At 42.3% G+C, this 21,443-nt stretch overlaps 1 protein-coding gene across 16 annotated transcripts in view; it reads right to left on the bottom strand.

Moving 5' to 3' along the window:
• Window positions 1-864: 864 nt before the first annotated feature.
• Window positions 865-21,443, bottom strand: part of lmo7a (LIM domain 7a) — a 46,880-nt gene continuing 26,301 nt past the window's right edge. For 3 of the 16 annotated variants that reach the window (XM_034128546.1, XM_034128547.1, XM_034128545.1), the window contains 23 exons: window positions 17,740-17,769; window positions 16,814-16,928; window positions 15,797-15,951; window positions 14,435-15,347; window positions 13,696-13,977; window positions 13,364-13,478; window positions 12,122-12,283; window positions 11,121-11,305; window positions 10,964-11,027; window positions 10,602-10,658; window positions 10,275-10,316; window positions 9,429-9,454; window positions 8,383-8,487; window positions 7,106-7,192; window positions 6,095-6,522; window positions 5,854-5,910; window positions 4,431-4,486; window positions 4,055-4,210; window positions 3,567-3,744; window positions 3,004-3,321; window positions 2,132-2,240; window positions 1,617-1,719; window positions 865-1,534 (listed from right to left, as the gene is read on the bottom strand). In XM_034128546.1, coding sequence (XP_033984437.1) covers window positions 1,515-1,534; window positions 1,617-1,719; window positions 2,132-2,240; window positions 3,004-3,321; window positions 3,567-3,744; window positions 4,055-4,210; window positions 4,431-4,486; window positions 5,854-5,910; window positions 6,095-6,522; window positions 7,106-7,192; window positions 8,383-8,487; window positions 9,429-9,454; window positions 10,275-10,316; window positions 10,602-10,658; window positions 10,964-11,027; window positions 11,121-11,305; window positions 12,122-12,283; window positions 13,364-13,478; window positions 13,696-13,977; window positions 14,435-15,347; window positions 15,797-15,951; window positions 16,814-16,928; window positions 17,740-17,769 — 3,763 coding nt within the window. In that variant the 3' untranslated portion in view covers window positions 865-1,514. The remainder of the gene's footprint in view (window positions 1,535-1,616; window positions 1,720-2,131; window positions 2,241-3,003; window positions 3,322-3,566; window positions 3,745-4,054; window positions 4,211-4,430; window positions 4,487-5,853; window positions 5,911-6,094; window positions 6,523-7,105; window positions 7,193-8,382; window positions 8,488-9,428; window positions 9,455-10,274; window positions 10,317-10,601; window positions 10,659-10,963; window positions 11,028-11,120; window positions 11,306-12,121; window positions 12,284-13,363; window positions 13,479-13,695; window positions 13,978-14,434; window positions 15,348-15,796; window positions 15,952-16,813; window positions 16,929-17,739; window positions 17,770-21,443) is intronic. The other 13 variants (XM_034128560.1, XM_034128549.1, XM_034128562.1 and 10 more) reach the window with 11 other exon arrangements.

The raw sequence follows: 21,443 nt of genomic DNA, 5'->3' as shown, positions 1-21,443 counted from the left end.
TTTTTGATGGAGGGATGAGCATGCATATCTAAACTCCTTGTTCCATCTTTATATACAGAACATATTCTTCTGAGCATCCAAGTGTAAATACACACCCAAGTAATCTGATTATCCACGCCAAAGCCTTCTATAAAAACAGTTGTGGCCCAGGTTTTGGAGGGAAAAAATGGCACATTTATCCCGGAAGGTTTTATGTTTCTCAGCTTTCTGCCATTCAGGCCGCACTTGTTTTCAGGCATAAGGATTAAAATCTCTCTCTCCCACGTGGGTGCCGAAAAAAGAAAAAAAAAAAAAAAAAAAAGGGATCTAGGAATCTGAGATGTCTGCCTCCCGGGGCTGTTCGTGCCAATTTATTCCGGGTCCATCTTATTTCCATATATTGCTTCAATTGAGCCTATTTCCAATTTTTGGGGAAATGAGGACAATTTCTTACCTGGCTGCTGAAATCCATTTGGGAGCTGCAGACTGAACAACCAACAAACCCTGCTCGTATGAATATTCAATATATGTTTATGCAGATATGATTTCATGGAACAGCCGAAATGACAGAATACATTCAGAAAATAGCTTATCAAAGTGTACTCAAATGTGCATGTGCAACGAATGAAATATGCATGACAAATTGGCTTCAGAGCACACAAAGCAGGCAGGTCCTCTGAACCTTTGCACAAAAGCTCATTGAAATTCCTTTCATTATGACTGTGGCACTACAGAGAAACAGAGAATGAGAGGGACGGACAGAGAGAGATGAGTATAATGATTTCTGATTACAGAAGCAGGGAAAGCTTTGCACCATGTACCGGAATATCATTACAAATAATCATGCGATTTCACAGCTGAAAAAAGTAAACAAAAACACCGGAAATGAGCATATAGTCATTTTATTTACAAATGTTACGGTTTGCCTCAATGCCATTCAGTATTATATATTCTTTACACGAAAACCTGCTTGTGTGTACAATCCTCTATCTATCAGTGAAAACTCCAGACAAGTGCTATCCAAGCAGACGGTTTTAAATAGGTTTTGCAAGAATGCTAATCGAGTCATCTTAATTACTTTTCCCTGTTACAAACAAAACAAACATGTTAATACCACAAGACTGAGCGGAAATAAAAGCATGTGTAAGAGGAAATTGAAACCTTTAAAACTCTCTCAAGATCTCTAATATCTTTATAAGCGAAGGTCATAACAAAGATCATAAACAATCTTACAATTGAACGTATTGACTAGTTTTGTGGCTTAAACATTTAATAACTCTGGCGCATGCGGAACCCTTTCATTTTGTAATACTTAATATGATATAAACATTAAAGTAGATAACTTCTTTGCAAGCTTACCCTCTCCATCACACACGAATATAATTCTCATCAGCGAGGCAACTGAGATTTTCATTAATGGAAATATGTCCATACCAAGTGTCCCAGCTATTTGCAATGGCTTCAATGTTCACTTAAATGTTCATGGGTTGTTGTCACAAGTAGTCTCTTCATCGATCTGCTGGAGGACAGTCACGTCACATAGAGGTTGGCTGGCCTGAAAGGAAACAGGGATATTACACGTAAAGGAAGCGGAAAATAAAACGTCATGATGTCGATCAGATTGATGCTGGACTCACCTTTATGCCGGATGTAGCAGGAGTTACAGTGGAGCTGTTTGTTTCGTATTCTGACTTCAGCCCCAGCCTCCGATCCCCCGAGTTCAGACTTACAGTCGATGCACTGAGGGAGTTCAGGAAAGGCAAAAGTTTAAGAGCTATTCAATAGATTTAAAGCTAGACCAAAGTGACCAAGTCCAAAGGCGGAGGGATGACAGAAGCCCCTTGATTTCATGTATAGAAAGAGAAGAATTGAGGAAAAAGAAGAAATGACAGTCACAGATTTGCAGGAGGGATCTCTGGAGACCAAACGCAAGAGAAGACCAGCGTTCTGGGAAGAATCAACAATCAAAGGTTGGTAGTAAGAGACAAAGTGAGGGAGGGGTTGATTAGTTTGGCTTGCAGGATTTGGCACAGACAATCTACTTTGCTCAGCTGAAAACGGATCAAGACCTTGAGGATCACCAGGTTAGTCATAAAAGGAAAAGAGTGATCATGTTAGCGCTTGAGGATCAGCCGAGGAACCCAGCTCTCACCTTAAAACAGGTCAAATGATAACAGAGCCCGAGGGACTCGATGATCATGGCTGCTCCCTTTCCCAGCGGGGAGTCACAGAACGTACAGATTTTCTTGCCACTCACTGACCTGGATTACAGAACGCACAGCTGTGATTTGAGAGCGTTCCACACATGCATGACGCATGTATGTATGCAGACACACACGCAAAACTCATGTTTACACATGACACGGCACACAAAAGGGTTACAATGAGAATTCATCTGTTTGCTTTTGATGAATATTGATGTTGATGTTGAGGGCCAATCATGTCCCCCGCTAGAGGAAACAGCTGCTCGTTGACAACAGCTCCATTTGAAACATTGTAAAGAAATACGTAGATATGTTTTTCATTAAATAGATTGTTCAGTCACCTATTAAAATGCATCAATTATGTGTCCTATTCTTGTTTACAGGAATAAAACTATGATGAAGTTATTATTTCAAATGTTGATATTTAAAGATCTGGCAACCAAACATTGGATAGTATGAGCCGCTGATGCTATGCAACACATGAACACAAACTCAAATTATTACTGTACTGTAAGTATGAACGGAGTTTCTGTAAATAAAAACAGGATTGTAAATGATTGTCAACCTGTCAACTGTAAAATGGAGGGTAAATGTAAGAAGGACATGAAACATTAAAAAAAACATAATATTGTAATACATTAAAAAGTAGAACAAGTGAAATCAGATGAAGTTCAGTTCCCCTTTCCCACCAATTACTTCCCCATACACAGTTATGTTTTCACAACACCACCTGGAGTATGAATATGGAACCCAGAATACCAGTGAGAGTTTAGAGGCAGCTGTTGGGGGGGGTTAGGCGAAGCAGAATTGTTAATTTTACCTGCTGCGCTGCTGAGGGGCGCCTGCCTCTGACGTGGGCTCTGGAGAAGTGGCAGGTGACGGAGAGGAAGGAGAAGGGGAAGAAGACTGCCGGGACCAAGGGGACGAGGGGGGTCCTGCCCCACCTCGGAGGGAGCCCATGGAGTAGGAGGAAGGCAGGGTGGAGGAGACAGGACGCTGGGCCCCAAGACCACCACCATAAAGGGAAGGGCCACCAGAGTACGGCGCAGAGTAGTTTGGGACGTGGGAGGCGCTTCTGGGAGTCCATGAGGAGCGCCAGGAGTTGTAGGAGGTGTCCAAATTGTCAAGAGACTCACCTCTGCAAAGCCAACCCACACCACACCCACGTTAGCCCATAAGAGGCATTTAAAATGTCTGGCTACAAACTTTGGAATTTATTTGAATGTTTATATATTTTAGTAATGGTCAAATTTGCCAAATGAGTTGTAGCCAGACTTCTAAATGTTTTCATCCTCACACATTATCAGGACATTAGTGAAAGGCCAACCACCATCATAACACAACAGGGTTACTTTACTCTCATACACGGTGGGGAGACTTTACCTGCGCATTGAGGGTGCGTCGGACTCCTGGGTGGTGCCGATGGCGGCTGAGTTCTGGCGGATCCAGCTTTTGTCCCTCAGCATCGGAGTCTTCTTCTTCATCTCGTTCAGGATCTGCTGGCGCTCCAGCTCCGACTGGGACTGGTTTCCCATCCTGTCCCCCACAACACCGCCTGTCACTGCACCCAGAGAGGAGAGATACACTTTAGAAACTGAAAAATAAATCATCACTGGTGGAGAAATTGGAGAAGGAACAAGATTGTGATGATGTTGATACGATTTCCCCAGTCTTGATTTGACCTTTTTTTTTATTAAGTGCAATGAAATTATGGAAGCAGGCTGAGAGAAATTACCCTGCAATCAATGAGTTAATTTTTTTCGCTGCCTGTAATTTTCTTGTTGGCCGAACAATTGATCTACCAAATGATTGTTAATCAAACCGTTTTGATTCGGTGAGATTTCATAATTGACTGGTCATGATAATGAGACCTTTCTCCGGCTCTCTGTATCTCATGGCATTGAGGATGTTCCTCCTCTCCATCTCCAGCTCTGATGCAGCCCGCTGACTCTGGGCCTGTTGACTCGCATTCCTCGCCTGCTCGTCCAGCAGCCAGTGAGCCATGCCCCCCCGCTGCATATAAACACCTACAGCAGATTACAGCCCACATATACTGTATAATATGTACACGTATGTGCAACAACATGCATACATCGAGTCCTTTTTATAACAACCAGCATAAAGAGAAACACATTTGAAACCAACATTTTAATGTTCTTATATTCCTGGTCTCATGTTGTTGTTGCATTTACATGGAATTCATCAGTTTATAACTAATGGAGAGTATATTAAATCAAGAAAAGGTACCTTTTTTCTGAGGTTTTTCCTCTTCATCGAGCTGGGGAGATGATTGAGATTTCGTCCTGTCAAACAAAGGAAAATACCAGTTGGAGCCAGATTTTAATAAATAAATAACAAATAAATCATTTTGTAAGAAGCCATATATTTTCCAAAATGTTTGTTGCCTCAAGTTCCCAAGTGTTTATGAGAAATAGCACAGTTAATAATGGTTATATAAAGAAACTGCAGACCAATCACAGGCAATTTTCATCTCAGCTGGAGACCCAACCACTTACTAGGGGACTTTGAAATGTAAGAAAGTCTACACAGAGACATGTTTTTGAATGATTTGGTTCAAATAGAGCCAGAAATAGAGTGTGGTAAATACTTTGACACATCAGCTATGCAGTAAATAGTTGCCAATTTGTATATGTACTGAGAAACGTTTTGTAAATATAACAGACGAGAAACAGGATTTACTACCTGTGATGTTAAATGATGGACCTGCTTTATGTGTTTGTCCGACTTGTTCTTGTTTGACGTTTTGCAGTATCGAATGCTTGTGAGAAACCGTTTTGGTATACAGAACTTAAAAAAGGTGAACCTGGAGCTAAAAATGTGGACATTCTAACATGAAGGCAACATGAATTAGTTTAGATATCAAATACAACTATTAACATTGAATCACCCCTATCAAGCAGAATACAGACATTTATTAATTGGGTTATAAAGTAGTTGTAAGCAGATTTAGAGAATTGTATGTATAATATAGATAAGACAAGATAACTCTATCCTATGGTATGAAGACATATTTGTATGTATAAATTACAACTGTGTTTTACCAGATCGTTATACATTATACAGCAGCCTCCAGTGTCCACAGAAGGGGTTTTGGTTGGTGACAAATACATTAAATAACACTTATATCTGCTTAAAACTACCATTTATTAAAGTATCATATACTGTAGTGCTCATAAATACTAAACTTGAGGACCTAAATTAAAGTGTTGCCAATACAACCTGTTAAAGTCATTATTCAGACATGTTATAATACAATGTAAGAGATAGTTGTTATGCATTTTTTATTATAAAACAGACAAGTCAAATCAAGCAATCTGATTGGTTCTTAGCCGTGATATACTGAGCGTATACCACGGGTAGAATTGTAAGTTACTTTTCACAACAAGTCAGTATCCCTCCGCGTCTGAGAAAAACAGTATACAGTTGGGCTGAAAAGCAAACTGCTTCGCGTCGGGCCGAACCACGCCCCTTAACTGTGATATAATGGCCATATACCACAGCCTGTCGTGAGCTATTGCTTAATTATAATATGGTATGAAGCAAGCAGGTAATATTAGCACAAATAGCTGAATACAGAAAGTAGCATTATGTTATGACTGCAGATGCACTTTGACAAAGGCAAACACAGTCCGTCCTGTACAGTACTGACCTGTCTGTAAAGGACAGAGACGGCTGGACATTGGCAAAGCCATGGGAGTCACCAGCCCTTTGGTAGTGTGAGGGAGGGGTGAGACGAGGGTTACAACACAAAGCACATGCAAACACATTAGTTGCACTTATGTTAATGCACAGACAGAAAGCAGGTTATGTTTTCTACTTAAATGTGTTATTATCAACATGATGGACAGACGAGTGTTAGTGTTTCCAGGAGGAGCGGTGTCTCTACTGACCACTGCTGCTGCTGCTGCTGCTGCTGCAGGGCTCTCTCCCGCTCTCTGCGCTGATGCTCTGCAACTTCCTGCCGCCTCCTGTCCTCCTCCCTCTCCTCCTCTCTCCTCTTCTGCCATCTCAGCTCTTCCTCCTCCCTCATCTTTCTCTCCTCTTCCTCCTGTCTTTCTTTCTGCTTTCTCTCCTCCTGAAGACGCAGCAGCTCACGCTCCTCCTCATCCCTCTTCCTCCTCTCCTCCGCCTGCCTTTGGCGCTCCTGCTCCTCCGCCTGTCTTTGGCGTTCCCGCTCTTCCTCCAGCCTTTGGCGCTCCTGTTCTGCTTTCCTCGTTCTCCCTTCCTCCTCCCATGAAAGAAAGGCTGGCTGGTTGAAGGGGGAGACGGGTGAGTGTGGGCTGAGGCTGTGTCTGTCCACCACCAGGCTCTCTGGCTCCTAGGGAGAAGGAAGGACGGAAAGAGGAAGCACATGAAGTCGTTTAACCTCCAGGAGGAACTGCAACAACAGCGGAGAAACTCATGTCACCTCTTGAGGTGACAAACCAGCCTGTTTTGAAATTCAAATTTAGGGGGATTTTTGTTGCAAAACTATCAGCGGGAAATCTTTTTACCATTTTGGGAAGTATAGCCAGATATGTTGTAAGTTGAATCCACATGACTATACATTGTTCTGCTATTTATTGACTTGTCTTGACAAAAAGGACATTTTCAGGTTTTGTTAATTGTGGCTCCACTGTGACGTGCGTTAATGTTCAAAAAGTGCTATATTTTTCTGAAATAAACAAAGGAGACCAATCGAGGCGTCTGGTGCTTTTGGATTTTAGCCTTTGCAGGCCATTTACATGCACACAAACCTATATAAGATTATACAGGAAAGGGAAAACCCCAAAATGCATAATAGGGCCTCTTTGATGTGAAATCAACATGCTATTTACAAGCCAAAAATAATTGCTTTAGAAACCCCTCTGTGGTTTTTGATGTTAGGCCGTCATTTATACACGATAACATGTTTTCCTTACCTCTTCTTCTTCTACGCTGTCGGCCACCTCCTGCTGAGCCTTCATCCACTCCTCCTGCATCTTCTCCTGGTCGCGCTTATATTTCTCCTGGATAGGAAGAGCAGGAAGGGAGGTCAAAGGTCATCCACATTGAATATACATGAATAGTCGCACACACAATAAATAAAGATAATTATGGCCATATTGTACAGCAGGAAGAAACAGTCATACAATAGAAACTAAAAATACTGTAGCTGTATTAAATTCAAAATATTCCAAGCTACATGTTATGTAACCACACTAACAAGTTATAAACCTAGTGAAGCTTGCCCAGGGCAGGAAGTCTCCCTGGCTTCATGAAATCAGGCCGTGTATTCAACAGGGATTTAGATCGGAGGAGTAACAAGCCTTCCCGGCTACAGCGCTCTGTTTGGACAACTTTGATCTCCATCCAGAAATAGACCCTCCGAAAATGTTTTGACAGTATTGTACTACATAGAAGTTGGATACTCTACAGATGCTTTACTTTCAGCTGCCAAAGCCCCGTAGGGTTTTCTGTTTTGTGCCTATTAGGAGCCGCCAGCTTTGATTGTGAGGACTTCCTAGCATTTCAAGCTCTGTGTCTCGTCCCTTTTTGTCGGATAAAGGGTTTGATCAACTTCAGTGTCATTTAAGTGGGTGTCGTTTTTGGTGCTGCTAAATTGCAGTCCCACAGACTCGATATAGTGCTGTCCTTGTAATCAGAAAAAGATTCTTGCAAAATGCAAAGAAATGATAATGTGTCTTACACGGGTATACATAAAATAAAACTAAAAAAGTTATTTATTTGATTGTTTAGTTGTTTTGGCTTTAATTGGGGGTAGTGGTGGTCTAATGGATAGTGAGGTGGGCTGAAGATCGCGAGGTGAGGTGGGCTGAAGATCGCTGAAGATCGGAAGGTTGTGAGTTCAAATCCCGCCTGGAACACCACCACTAGTGTGCCCTTGAGTAAGGCACTTAGCCCTTAGTTACTCCACGGAGAATGTCCCTGTAATTGGTAATTGTAAGTCGCTTTGGATAAAAGCGTCAGCTAAATGTAATGTAATGTAATTGTATTTTATTCCAAATATTCACCTTGAGTATTTTTATTTCATTGTTTGGGGATTTTACACAACTTTTAAGTGTCTCTCCCTCAGTATAACACATTACATTCATTGCCCTGCATTCATTTTTTAGCAAGTTGTCACATATAAAGTGGCAGCTGAGTGCACATTGTAACATACAATGATGTCGTTCTATACGAGTCTGTCTTTGTGTACCTGAAGGAGGCGCTCCTGCTCCTTCTGCCATTTCTCCTGTCTTTTGCGCTCCTCTTCGGGGTCCCAGGACCAGCGGCTGGAAGGAATGATTGGGGGAACAAGAATCTGCAGACACAGAAAATAAACATGCAGTATAAATGCACTTGCTTGTATTATCAATAGGGCATCAATCATTGAGGCTTGTGACGTCATCAAACGTATCTATGCAACTGACCACGGATACAAACCGGGTGTATACTAGATGTTTCCTAAAACCTCTAACTATAACCTGATTATGGCTTTAAAGCAAAGAAAATATTCCTGTTATTTTAATACAACTGCATCCAGTGGTGAAATGTATTTACTTATGTACTGCCCATTAGAACAATTTTGAGATACTTGTACTTTACTTATCTCCATTTGATTAAAGCTTATACTTCTACTTCACTACATTTTGTCAAAAACATATTGTAATTGCATCTTCACTACATTTTCTGAAAGCTTTAGTTGCAAGTTCTTTGCAGATTTATACTGTTATTTCAAAATCTAACATCAAATAATATATTAGTATGACATTTTAAGGGTTAGGGTACCACACAGTATACAAAGTAATCATATGATATATTTAGATCTCAAGTAATTCTGTAAATTGGATACTTTTGCTTTTTGTTAAATGTATGGTTCTTTAGATGATTACGTGTAGCAGAGTATTGTTAAACTGTAGTAGTAATTTTTACTAATGTATACGATCTGACCCCCTAACTGACTTTGCATTATTGTCAAATCTATGGGATCAATTCAGCTTGAAAAGGCTTTACAACATACTTCACAACATATTTTGTTCTCAGACATTTGAGTATTCAAGCTTCCTGCAATCCAAGATGATTATTGGCTGACTTAAACGCTTGAGAAGCAAAGTGAACCAGAAGCAAAGTGGTGCACATGAGATTATAAATAATAGGTCTCGAATTTGAAATAACTGTGGGTTTAAGGATAGTGTTCTGCTATAACAGAAAGCAAATCAAAAGAGACAAAACTTCCATTCATGCACTGATAATACTACTCACATCTGGCATTGCAGACTCTGATCCTCCTTGAAAAGAGAACAATCATGCGATCAATACTTCTGACATGGACAGACAGAACAAAAACGATAAGGTTCACCTGAAGGTCAAATACTGTAGCAACACAGAGTTGACAGGCCTATGAAAAGTTTCTTGATTTGTAAGTCAATTCAACATTTAAAATCAAATGTAAAACAACACAATTGATGTTTTCAAAAGGCATCATTTCACCCACTTCAAGTTATTGATTTTCTAAATTCAAGATCAACCACTTGTTGACATTGAGATTGAATTTCAGCCCATACTTGCACATATAGGAACAAGAGCAAACTAACTGGAAGAAAAACACACACACATGAGCAGCATGCATACTTAGGATGCATACAAGTACAGCGCAGACAGTCTGAAAGGCTAACAAACAGTTCAATACATGCATGCTGAAAGAGCAACAGGAATGCTTTTAACTTCATGCGCAGCAGAGTGAAAAGTGTAACCATGTGTTAAACCTGGACACCATCATAAAAACACCACAAACACTAGAGCATTCAAAGAATGGTATTTGTGGTTGGTACGCTGGCCTGATGTCTGACATGCTGTCCAACTTTTGGAGCTGCATATGTTGTTGTTGCATAGTGTTTTATATTTTCTTCTATACGAAACAAAAACGTAATGAACTGATGGTTTTATACCTTCATCTTGAAACAAATAAAGCTAAGCAAAGTGTGTTTGGTTTGTAAGGAGAAAATTGCCCCAAATATCACTAGACTCCCTTGGTTTGAAAAGCATGTCAGTGTCCCAGATTGTACAAAGCGAAGGTGAGGAAGTCACTGCACACTACACCCTTTTTACCACAGAGGTAGACCAGCGCACTGACACTGGACCCTGAGCCACCTGAAGGAGGGAAGTGGCACAGCACAATGGTTAAGCTCTGGCACCAAACAGAGCCATAGAGGAACCTATTTTAATCCCGACAGCTCATGATCAATTGATAATACTTATCAATTGATCATGAAGCTGTTACTGATAAAATACATGCAAAACTTCCCTGAGAATCAGAAGAATTTGAGACAGTGAGACAAAAGCACAGAGAACCCAGCCACCAGATTACACAGATTACCCATTATCATTATTATTAAGAGCCACCCGCCCCCAATCTTTTTTTCTTTTTTTTTTTACCTTTTTCAAAAAACTCTGACCTCCGTTTTAAGTTTTTCAAAGATATGGGTTCTGACTCTAAATGAGAGATGGAAAACAGTGAGGAGAAAAAAATGTTTTACCAGGGGATAACATCTTATCTTACTAATAAATAGATTATACAAGTGTTGCTCAAGATGTCAAATAATACATTTCAGTTTATGGTGCATCATGTTGTTACACAACACAGTAAATGTCATCATTTCTATCTATTATAATCCAGTGTCTGCAAAAAGTTTCTCCCCGAACTTAGTCAACAAGATTACATCAATATGTGTTCTTGTATTCAGGTCAGAAATAGAAATCCATTTCTGACCTTTCAGATTGTGTGCTCTGCTCTTTACCTTTGTTCCTCATGGTCACCGGCTGCTCACGGAAACCTCCATTAACTCTGTTTGAAGCCACATCCTGCAGGGAGACATGGCAGGGCGCACGCTCATTAAAGGGGCACGACACAGAAATAAAACTTGATCAAACCTGAGTTCATTCTGGGTCACTCACGATGACGGGGTAGGCGGGGGCCTCTTTGGTTGCCAGCTTTTCCATGGAAGTGCGTGAGGTGAAATCCAGGCTGGAGCTGACAGTGTTTGAGTCAGAGGAACCTAGAAGTGTCGGATGATCCATACTGGTCAGATTGATGATCTTATGGCTTTTATATGGCAGGGAAGGTTGATCTGTGTCCCAGTCTGCATGCAGACAATGCAAGAGCGAAAAATAGCATGTGTTTGTTTGCACCTAAAACAAACTTTTCTGGGAGTGCAGAAGTCGTTTGTATATGTGAAACTTTGACACAGAATTGTCTATTTACATAAAAAGTCTATAAAGCAAAGGACAAGGTTGTTGTTATGGTGTTATTATAGAGAGCAGCAGGGTGTGACAGAGAAACCTTCCCCAACCATGCAGCCTATTAAAGCTTCCATAAACCCACACAGTGTTTCTAACAGGCTCACAACCACTGGGCTTCACTAAAGTATTTTAACAAGTACAGTGTGTTAGTGCAAGTGAGCTACTCCGGTGGTTTATTATTATTTGGAAAGTGACACTGACGTAGTTGGATAAGTAAGCCTGTTATACTAACACTGTGAAAACAGAACACTCAGAGGACCTAAACTGGGTTAGTTCTCAATAGGGAAAACACCACAAGAGGAACGTTGATGAAACGGTAGAAGTAGGAGAAAAGGAAAAACATGACAAGAAAAACACACACAGGGAAAAAATGGGAATAAGAACCGCTGAAGTCAACACAATAACAGCCTTCTCTCGTCAGATGAGAAAAAAAAGTTACAGGTCCTTCTCCACTTAGCTGTCAAGAAATCATTCATGGATGATTTCACAATGGTTTACGGACCAATTTAAAATGTCAAAACTGTTTAGCAACGCTCAAAGCATAAGCAGTACTGTCATTCCAGGAATTCAACCCTTAAAGTGGTTCAATAGATTCTCACACCAACAAACACCACACCCACTCACACACTCAGACAGACAGTGTTAATAGGACTCACTGTTCTTGCCATGATGGCGTATATCCATGACCAGACTGCCCTCCTGAAGAGCCTCCTCCATGCTGGACTTCCACGCTCTGTAGCTCATTTCTGCCACCTGCTGCCCGTTCACCGCCAACACCTCGTCTCCCACCTGAAGCGGGCACATCTCCGCAGGACTGCCTGCACGAGACAGAGCAAAATGGTATCAGCAACAAAGAAAGTGCACAGTTTTATCATTTATAAGAGGTCAATGTTCGTGCATAAAACAGTGCTTTACAAAATATTACAGTTTTCAGTCTCACCAGAGTAATCCTTCACATATAGAATTGACAGTTAAAAAATGCGATTCTATATCCACAACAAACATATTTGACCTGACATGAAGGTCTTTAGAGATTCACTTGTGTAAAAATAATTCGGATCACTTCAATACAACAAGAAATGTAATGCAAATAAAAATGTTTTGTTATTTAAGATGATGTAAGATGGACATGTGTGGTCCTCTTCTGCCTTGACCAACATTACTATATTTACTTTTTTATTGACAGCCGTCAATGTTTTGTTTCTTACTAATGCTATTTTGATCTTATTCGTGCATATGTTACATATTTTGTTGTCTTTTAAGTGTCTTATAGCATGTTTTCTCTTAACCTCTACATCACAACACTGGCACACTTAGAGAAATTGTGATAAAAGTGCTTCGTCCTTATGGATAAAGACATGAAAATGAAATGAAACATAACACAATAGCGGGTTTTTCAATGTACATACATCTGTAGTGAACAAATTGACGCTTCAGTACGGTCTAGGTTCAAACAGGTGTCACACAGCTACTGTTGTGTTCATGCATTATTGTTTGGTGTTACAAGTATTAGTGGAACGTAACTAGATTACATGAGATACTGTGAAGGTGGTGCAATCTCAGTAGAAAGAGAGGCTCAGGCCCTGCAGATCTGACCCAGATAGATGCTGCCCTACATAGGTCTGGCGACGCCACTAAAACAGACCTACAAACCTGCTGACAACTACCCAGCAGGGATATAAAGTATAACAGATCCAACATTATATATATCCTATCTGTGTTTACCATTATCAGTCAGATAAGACTAATGCCTGCTTCATCTCGCCTTTGTATCACTGGGAATGTTGGTTGCCAGTTTGGCTGACCAGTACTCGTAATACTGCCTGTGAATAAAGCTCTACACTTAAAATAAAACGTGTTTGTTTGACTGTTTTTCTTTCAAATATCTCTGTTGTTACCTGGCTGGATGGTGGTGACACGAGCTCCTGTCGAGTCCCACACTGCCTGGAAGCCAAAGTCTTTGCTGCTGTTAGGCTTCTGGTTCAGGCTGATCCGCATCTCAGAGTAGTTCTCCTAGAAACCAAACACCAACACAGATGAGAAGAGATGGACAACAACGTTCACACATAGTGTAGAAATGTGGTCCAGACTTTCCATCTCTGGATAGCAGCATGTCAGGTTGTGTGTCTTTGTGTGAACCTGGCCAGCGTTGGCAAGAAAGCCTTGTATTAATCATTTATGGCTGTTCATCAAATGCCTACCTGTTGCTATTTTTTTTTACAGAAATTACCTGGCTAGTTTCTTTGGCAGGAGCAGGACTGACTGGAGTTTCACTCTTGAATTGAGGAGGGACAGGTGAGACACTCTTAGTAGAGGTCATGCTCTTCGCTGTGGTCTTCTCCTCTTCTTCTTCCTCGTCCTCCTCGTCCTCACTGCTGTGGACTGAGCTGGACTGAGATTGAGCCTCGTCCTCAGAGGTCATGAACTGTTGATAGCGGCTCGGCACCGACGGCTTCTTAGAAACATCTGCGCTGCCGTTGACACGCTTCTGAGCGGTGTCCGTCTGTCCGGCCTGAATGCAGATTTTCAAAAAAAGAAAGGAATGATACAATATTGTAAAAATATATATTTGATTAACTCACGGCTTTTAAGTGCAAAATAAACAATTCAAATATGAAATAGATCAGAAAACTGGGAGAATATATTTTTTTTTAAATAGATTTCCACAATCGTCACCTGCGGTCACTAGCTGACCTGAAAGCGCAGTAACAGTAATGAATGTGAGGAAGGATGAACATAGCAGCTCTGTCAGTCGAGTTAGCCTTACACTAGCTTCATCCATTATTCACCAGGTAATCAGATCGGACTCTTGGATAACATTGATGCACTCAAAACAAATAACACCGTACCTGACGAACAACATTTAATCCTGCCAAACAAACACTGTCCCCTCAAGCCCTCAAATGTCATCCAGCCCTTTCTCCTGTACTGGTAGTTTGTTTTTAGTTGTATAAATGTCTAGTACTCACTATGAATGGACGGGACAGGGAGCTGAGGCGGGACGACTGGGTCCCGAAGGGCCTTGCGGTGACAACTGAGGTTATACGTGCGCTATCCGATTTCTGGTAGCTCCTGGGGAGGGAGGCGGAAACATGAGACACCCCGGGAGGCTTGGGTTCCATCGAGCTGGTCTGTGGTTGTTGTTTGTACAGAAAACCAGAGGAGGGGGCCCCCACCTCAGTCTGTATGCGCGACAATGGGCGCCTAGGCTCCGGCACCTTTTGTACGGAGCTAGAAGAGGAGATGACTGTGGTTGTGGTCTCCTCTGTCTCGACTCTGCCTTTGCGTTCTGTGACTGGACTCCACTTTAAAGGTGCAAAAGTTGGAGAATGCGATCTGCGGATACTGGGAGTGATGCTGGGAATCAAAGAGGGGATGAAGGTGGTTGTGGTCTCCTCTGTCTTGACTGTGCTTTTGCGTTCTGTGACTGGACTCCTCTCTAAAGGTGCTGGAGAAGGAGATCTGCGGCTGCTGGGAGTGAAGGAGGGGGTGAAGTTGGTGGTGGTCTCCTCTGTCTTGACTGTGCTTTTGCGTTCTGTGACTGGACTCCTCTCTAAAGGTGCTGGAGAAGGAGATCTGCGGCTTCTGGGAGTGAAGGTGGGAGTATTGGTGGTTGTGGCGTAGCTGCCTGCAGATCTATCCACAATGTCAACTTCCCGTGAGGTGGGAGGGGAGGCGGCCCTGCCAGTAGCTGGGGAGGCAGCGGGGGGTTCGACCTCTTTCAGAGAAGGCTCAGAGGAATGGTAAGGAGTGTCAATAGTGTAGCTCCTGGCAGGAAGGGCTCGGGTACGTGGGGAAGTGACAGGTTTATCAAAGACTTCGTCGTCGTCCAGGTAAGACAGAGATGATATGCGGCTGCCGATGCTGTTCCTTTTATTTCCTCTGTGGCCCAGACAGAGGAGGAGAAAGGAGAAGAGGTAAATAGGAAAAAAGTGGACAGTGATGGGTGAAATAAAGATGAGAAGGGATAGAATTTAGAAAATAAAGAGAAAACGTGACATGAAAATTGAAAAGAGGAGAGGTGGGGCAAAAAGAAAAAAATAAGACTGGTTATAAACCATGATTAAATTACACTTTCACACCGACTGAAGGCACAACGACAGTCTCCTCCATCACTCCTGCACAATAATACTGTGGTCTCTATCTTATACCACAAAAGCTATAATACAAACCTTTTTATTTTATTACCTTAGCAAAGGATCCCCCTCCGAGGGTAAACAAATAAATATTGGAACAAGTTATTTAATACAAATGTAAATTCTAAAGCATTACATCTATCAATAACATATCCTTGCCCTCAATAGCCCCTATGAAGGAGTGCTTTCTCTTACCTCTCCTCTTGCATCTCCTTGAGGGTCTTGGACCTTCTGTTGCCGCTGCTGCTGCCGCTGCTGTACGTAGTCTCCTCTACCTTCTCCCTTTCCTCTTTCTTCTTCACGATATCAGAGTTGACACTCCTGCGTCGGTTCTTCCATTTGCTCAGGTCCTGCAGAAAAAGTAAGCCCAGATCACCTCATGCACCATTTTGTAACAATTCAGCGTCAGAGTCAAGTTAAAAACAGACTTGTTGTGTTGCATGGCTGACTGTACAGCAGGAGGGAGTAAAGTTAAGAAGGAGAGAGAAAGACAAAAAAAACAGAAAGGGCTTCATTTGAAGGTGTTCTATTTGTGTGCTTTAGGCTCCTCCCGGCTCACTTCCCCTGTGTATTCGGGACTGTGTGACCTAAATGCTGCTTAAAGACTCTATTATTTAGCCATGACACTTATTGGACAGTTGAAAGACACACCACTGTCAAAGCAAGTCACATAAATATAAATAACTTTATGTTTCTTTGAATTCATATACCTAGAAATGATCAAATGTGATGGAACACTGCTGTTTAAAACTGGAGCACCACTTGCCCTTTAAAATGTTTTTTTTCCCAGGACTAACTTTCACTGTCAGGTCAAATTAAAATGGATTAATATATTTATTTAATTATTTTGAGGTGTCTGTCTTACATCATCCGTCTGTATAACATCTTAACACTATTTCACATGAATTACATTATTAGTATTTACAGGACGTGGCGTTTCCTGCCTCAGACACTGATTTGGAAATGAGGGCAGTCCAGAGCCAGAGGGCAGTGCTGCACCAATCACTGTCTATCTCCGTCTCTGGCTTCTATCTAAACGGCTCTCTTTTCCCCCTGCAAAGAGAGCTGCAGCACAACACCTGCTCTCTGATCAGCGCACAGATCCTTTCAGATCATGTATCTTTCACTAACAACAAAACTTTCTTTCTGCCAGAGTCAGCTTGTCTTGATTCAGATAAACACAATGGCGGAAACATAAAAGGTAATACTCACATCCTGCCACTTATCATCACTTTCCTTTGTCTTCTCACGAACCTGCTGAAGCTCTTCGTATCGAACCTGCCTGTTGACGCTGGGCTCAACCTGGATATCACTTGTTGATTTACTCCTGTTGAAAGAAAGAGTTGAAACGTTTTTAAAAACAACTAGGATATCAGCAGCTCAAGAGAGAAGCGATAGGGATGTTTAGTATGGATATCCTGGCACAAGCTTCACAAACGGTTAAATAAAAGTTAGCAAAATTCAATAAAATATCCAAATGTCCAGGTTGAGTATGCATGCACCTTGTCTAACCATCACATCAAACTGTACCAAAAAGAGAACACCATTTGAAACAGAAATAATCAAAATAATTCCCACCTTGTACCTCCCATCCATATTTTTGGATAGTGATAATTAGACATTTAACCTGTAACCAAGTGTTAGTTGAAAACACAGCACACGGGTCAACCACAACAAACTGTGGAGGGATGTAAGCTCAGTGGGTTAGTAACATATCGCAGCCCTTCCCCGTCAAGCAAAGATAGCAAAGTCACTCACTGCCGTAAAAAAAAAATGCTCTTTGTCCCAACTCACCTAATAAGGCCTTTTATAATTTGTTATCAGGGTGCTCAGACCAGTGCTCAGTCATAACTCTGAGTGGGACACACTAGTCTAGGTAGATGACCCTGCGTATTGCTATTGTACGCATCTTTTCACTTGATTGTGTTGTCAATAGATCCCTGCAGAGCAATGAATCCCGCCCCCCCGCCCCACCCTGAACTTGGCCTTGTGCCATACAATACCCTGTGTTGTGTGTCAGCATTTAGCAGCTAGTGAGTGAGAACAGCAGCACAAAAGCAGGGGGCAGCGAGGTGCGACTGTAAGAGGCCAGAGCAAATGCAAACGTGCCACATTCCTGGGAGCCCGTATCAACTCACCCGTCGATACTCTCTTGCATTTGGTGCTGTCTAGGGAACCAGAAAGAACCACACACAACAAAGTCACATTTTTGCAAAAGAGGCTAAGTCTGAGAGGGGTCTGGTCAAGAGCTTTAGACAATTACTGACTTTAATATCAACTTGTTCCTAGCTGGTGTGATACAAATTAATATAAAGCCAGCTAAAACATGACTCAGCAGTTTTTTTTTACATTATACACTGAAGGGATTACAGTTTAAGGTGTGTAGAGTAGGCGTGCAGCACAGTATTACCTTTCCTTTTCCTGACATTCAGTGTATAGACACTTATATTTCCTTAAACAAAGCTGTCTTTCTGCAGACTGCGACATGATGTCACTGGAAACATGGCTTTACATATGGAAGTGAAGTAAATCCAGATGGCGTTGACTCCAGGTTAAATGGTTGCTTTGTGTGTGCTTGTGTGTGTCTGTTCATAAGCAAACACTAGAGTACAGACTTGTGTTCAGGTTACTATGGAGTCCATGAGTCACGTCTTCATATCAGAGCTGTGGGGAATTTCTATAGGCTTTCATGCCGGCTTAACAGGCAGGACTACATTAGTTTGCCCCGCTTGGTGCTGTCAGTGTGTCCAGGAAGTTATGTTTGGATATTACTCAGGATTGAACGCTTCCACACTCTCGTGCTGCTGCACTTTGAGCTTTACATATCAGTGTGAAGTTCCCTCTGCTGAGGAAATCGACATCGAACTCTGATCAGATCTGTGTTACTGTATGTGTTCAATGAGGTTAACAAAGGGCCAATTCAATCCATCACAAGATCATGAAGTCTAAGATTTTCTTTATTAAGCTTGCAATATTTTTTCATTCACAGAAACTCGGTCTGATAGGAAAACAAAACCAAAGATACAATTCTGATTTCAGAAGACAATTCTGAATTCTCTTCAACAGTTCTCTCGATGAACCAATCACATTTTGATTCATGATGTTGTAGATTTCTGTTCTAAAATCACACTTCAAAAACACAGTACCAGTAGGTATAATTTCCACGTTAAAGTCAAATGAAGCTTTTGCCATCATGCAGAAAGCTACACCAATGGCCCCATGCTTACAATGTCATAGGGACTTTATTACAGTTTATTTCTGACTGGAAACATTTTAAACATGAAATAACAACCAAACATTTAAAACACAAAAAGTCTGAGCTGTTGCTGCTCCTTCATTGCAGTTTATTTGACAGACCCAGTGAAGTCTAAATGCACCTATCAGATTTTACAATGAAGACTTGTTATTGATATCCTATCTATGACAGCCTTCAAACCAATCGTTTAACAAGTGGGATCAACATGGAGGCGTGTGGTGCAGTGGGTAGTGCGTTGGTGTCCGGATCAGGGGGTCACAGGTTCAAACCCCACTGCAGTCAGCATGTCGTTGTGTCCCTGGGCAAGACACTTCACCCCAAATTGCTCCTGTGGGGATTGTCCACAGTATTGAGTATGCAAGTCGCTTTGGATAAAAGCGTCTAACAAGTGACATGTAATGTAATAATGTAACATGCAGTCTAGACCACTTCACTATCAGACAGGGTAAACAAATCAAGCCCCTTTCACGGTCTCCAAGGTGAGGAGAAACCAACAGGCACTGTTACAGAAATCTTCTCCTTCAACCTCAGAGCAGCCAGCCTCTCCACCATGAGCCTCTTCCTATGTCTCAGCTGACTGGCTTCCCTGATCGCCTTCCATTTCTGCAGGTCACCTTCACTACAGAAAGAAGGCACTGAGGGCATCATCAGAGAGCTCTGGCTCTGATCAGAACAAACTCCACATTTCCTGACCAGCATGTCATCCGTTTTAGGACGCATCTCATTCGCATCCTCATTCTGTTTGTTTGCTGCTACCTCCTGGATCAGAGGACATGGGGGGCACAGGAGACGGGCTTTGAGCTCAGGAGGCAGATCCCATGGCTCTGGGATGGACATAGGGGCGTAGTTGTCAGGGGCTCCGGAGAGGGGCCGCTGTTCCTGCTGAGATTTCTCCTTACGGTAAACAACATCGTCCAGCTCGATATCAGGGAACTCTCTCTCCTCTGTGATGCCGTGTCGCTGGGTGATGATGTTGAGTTGCGGCTCAGAGGTGTAGAGACGACGGTGAGCAGACAGCTGCGTCTTCATCAAAGCCATGTCTGTGTTGGACTGGAAGGTAAGGGTTCGCCTGGTAAACATGTCATCATTCTCCAAATCAGGGATTAGGCTCTCATAATCAAAGATATCCGGGGGCTCCCTGGGGTCTTGGCGCCCTAAGAGGGGCCACCTCTCACATTTGACCAGCCTGGGACCCGAGGTAGGGTCCACTGGGGCAAACACCAGAGGGGGGGTCTCTAACAGAGGGGACTGTATCTTGGGGAGCTGAGGGAGAGTGTGTGCTTGAATATGAGGACTGCAGGTTGGGCAGAAGAAGAGAAAAAGGACAGAGAGGTGATGAGTGCATGCATGTGAAATGGATCAAAGAGCAAGAATAGGAGGAAGAGATACATTAAGCAGCCACAGTAGTGATATTTGATTCAAACTGATTTTGATCACTCTGCTAAGAAGTCAAACTGCGATGCGTGTCAAGTCTTCACTAGAATAGATTGTCATAAAAATAGGGTAATGCTGAGAAGGATTATTTTCTATTTTAGTGCTATAAAGCGTGTTAGGGCAATTTCAAGTAGCTTTAAAAAAAATCATTAGTACATTAGAAAGCAGCTCATCCTAAATTCAGCGTCAAAAGGAGCACAGTATAGTTCTCCTAGAAATTCTGGATGATCTAAATCATTCCTTCATTGTCACAATCATGCAGCTTTATCGACCTTTTCCCCACAACGAGGGTGGTGTGAGCCGAGGCCTCGTGTGTGTGGGAGTGAGAGGGGGAGGGGCCGGAGTGAGAGGGGGCGGAGGAGAGCCAAGGACTGGTGTCACAGTCCGAATCATCTGACGAAGAGCCCGACTTCTTATGGCTACAGCCGGGTTGGACGGAGGATAGAGAAGGAGCAGAGAGAGGGGAAAAAGGGAGGTGAAAGATAAGAGAGCAATAGCAGGGGAAAAGAAAAAGAAGTAAGTGGGAGGAATCTTTAAAGAAAATGCAGTGAATGACAGAAAACCCATTTCTGAATTAAAGGATTTTAAAGGTTAAATTGGCATGCAATCATTATTTAAAGATTGCAAAGTGTCTGGCAGAACAGTAAGAAAAGATTATGCAAGAAGCAAGGAATTAACTTTATCCATGATATTGCTACTGAATATATTTGAAATATTTGTTTAAATATATATGAGATAATTCCACTGGATTTGAACGCCCCACACACCTGAAGCCTTGTATCTTCTTGTACCAGGGTCTCCTCTGAGAGCCCATTTTAATCTTCTGTATGTGAAGGTCTTCTTCAGGGCTCCAGAACTTTGGTAAAAACTTGTCATAAGACACTTTGGCAACAGGCTGAGGTTTGATGCCCATCTTGCGGGAGTAGAGGTCATCTTGGACGGGGTCAGCATAGCCCTCCTCCTCGTCAGAGTCGCCAGAGTCACCGTAAATCTCCCTGAACAGGCTGTCGGTGGACACGGGCCGGCGGTGGTCCTCCCTCTCGGAGCCCTGCCGGGGGGGCTGCATTTCCCCGCTGTTGACGCCGCTGCTGCTCAAGAGAGACAGCCGAACACACGTGTCAAAAGAATTTTTTCAGCAGCAGCACAGCACGC

Source organism: Trematomus bernacchii, unplaced genomic scaffold (genome assembly GCF_902827165.1).
Source record: "Trematomus bernacchii unplaced genomic scaffold, fTreBer1.1, whole genome shotgun sequence".
In the NCBI taxonomy this organism is placed as follows: Eukaryota; Metazoa; Chordata; class Actinopteri; order Perciformes; family Nototheniidae; genus Trematomus; species Trematomus bernacchii.
The sequence above is the reverse complement of the archived record's forward strand: the minus strand, read 5'-3'. Positions and strand labels throughout refer to the sequence as shown.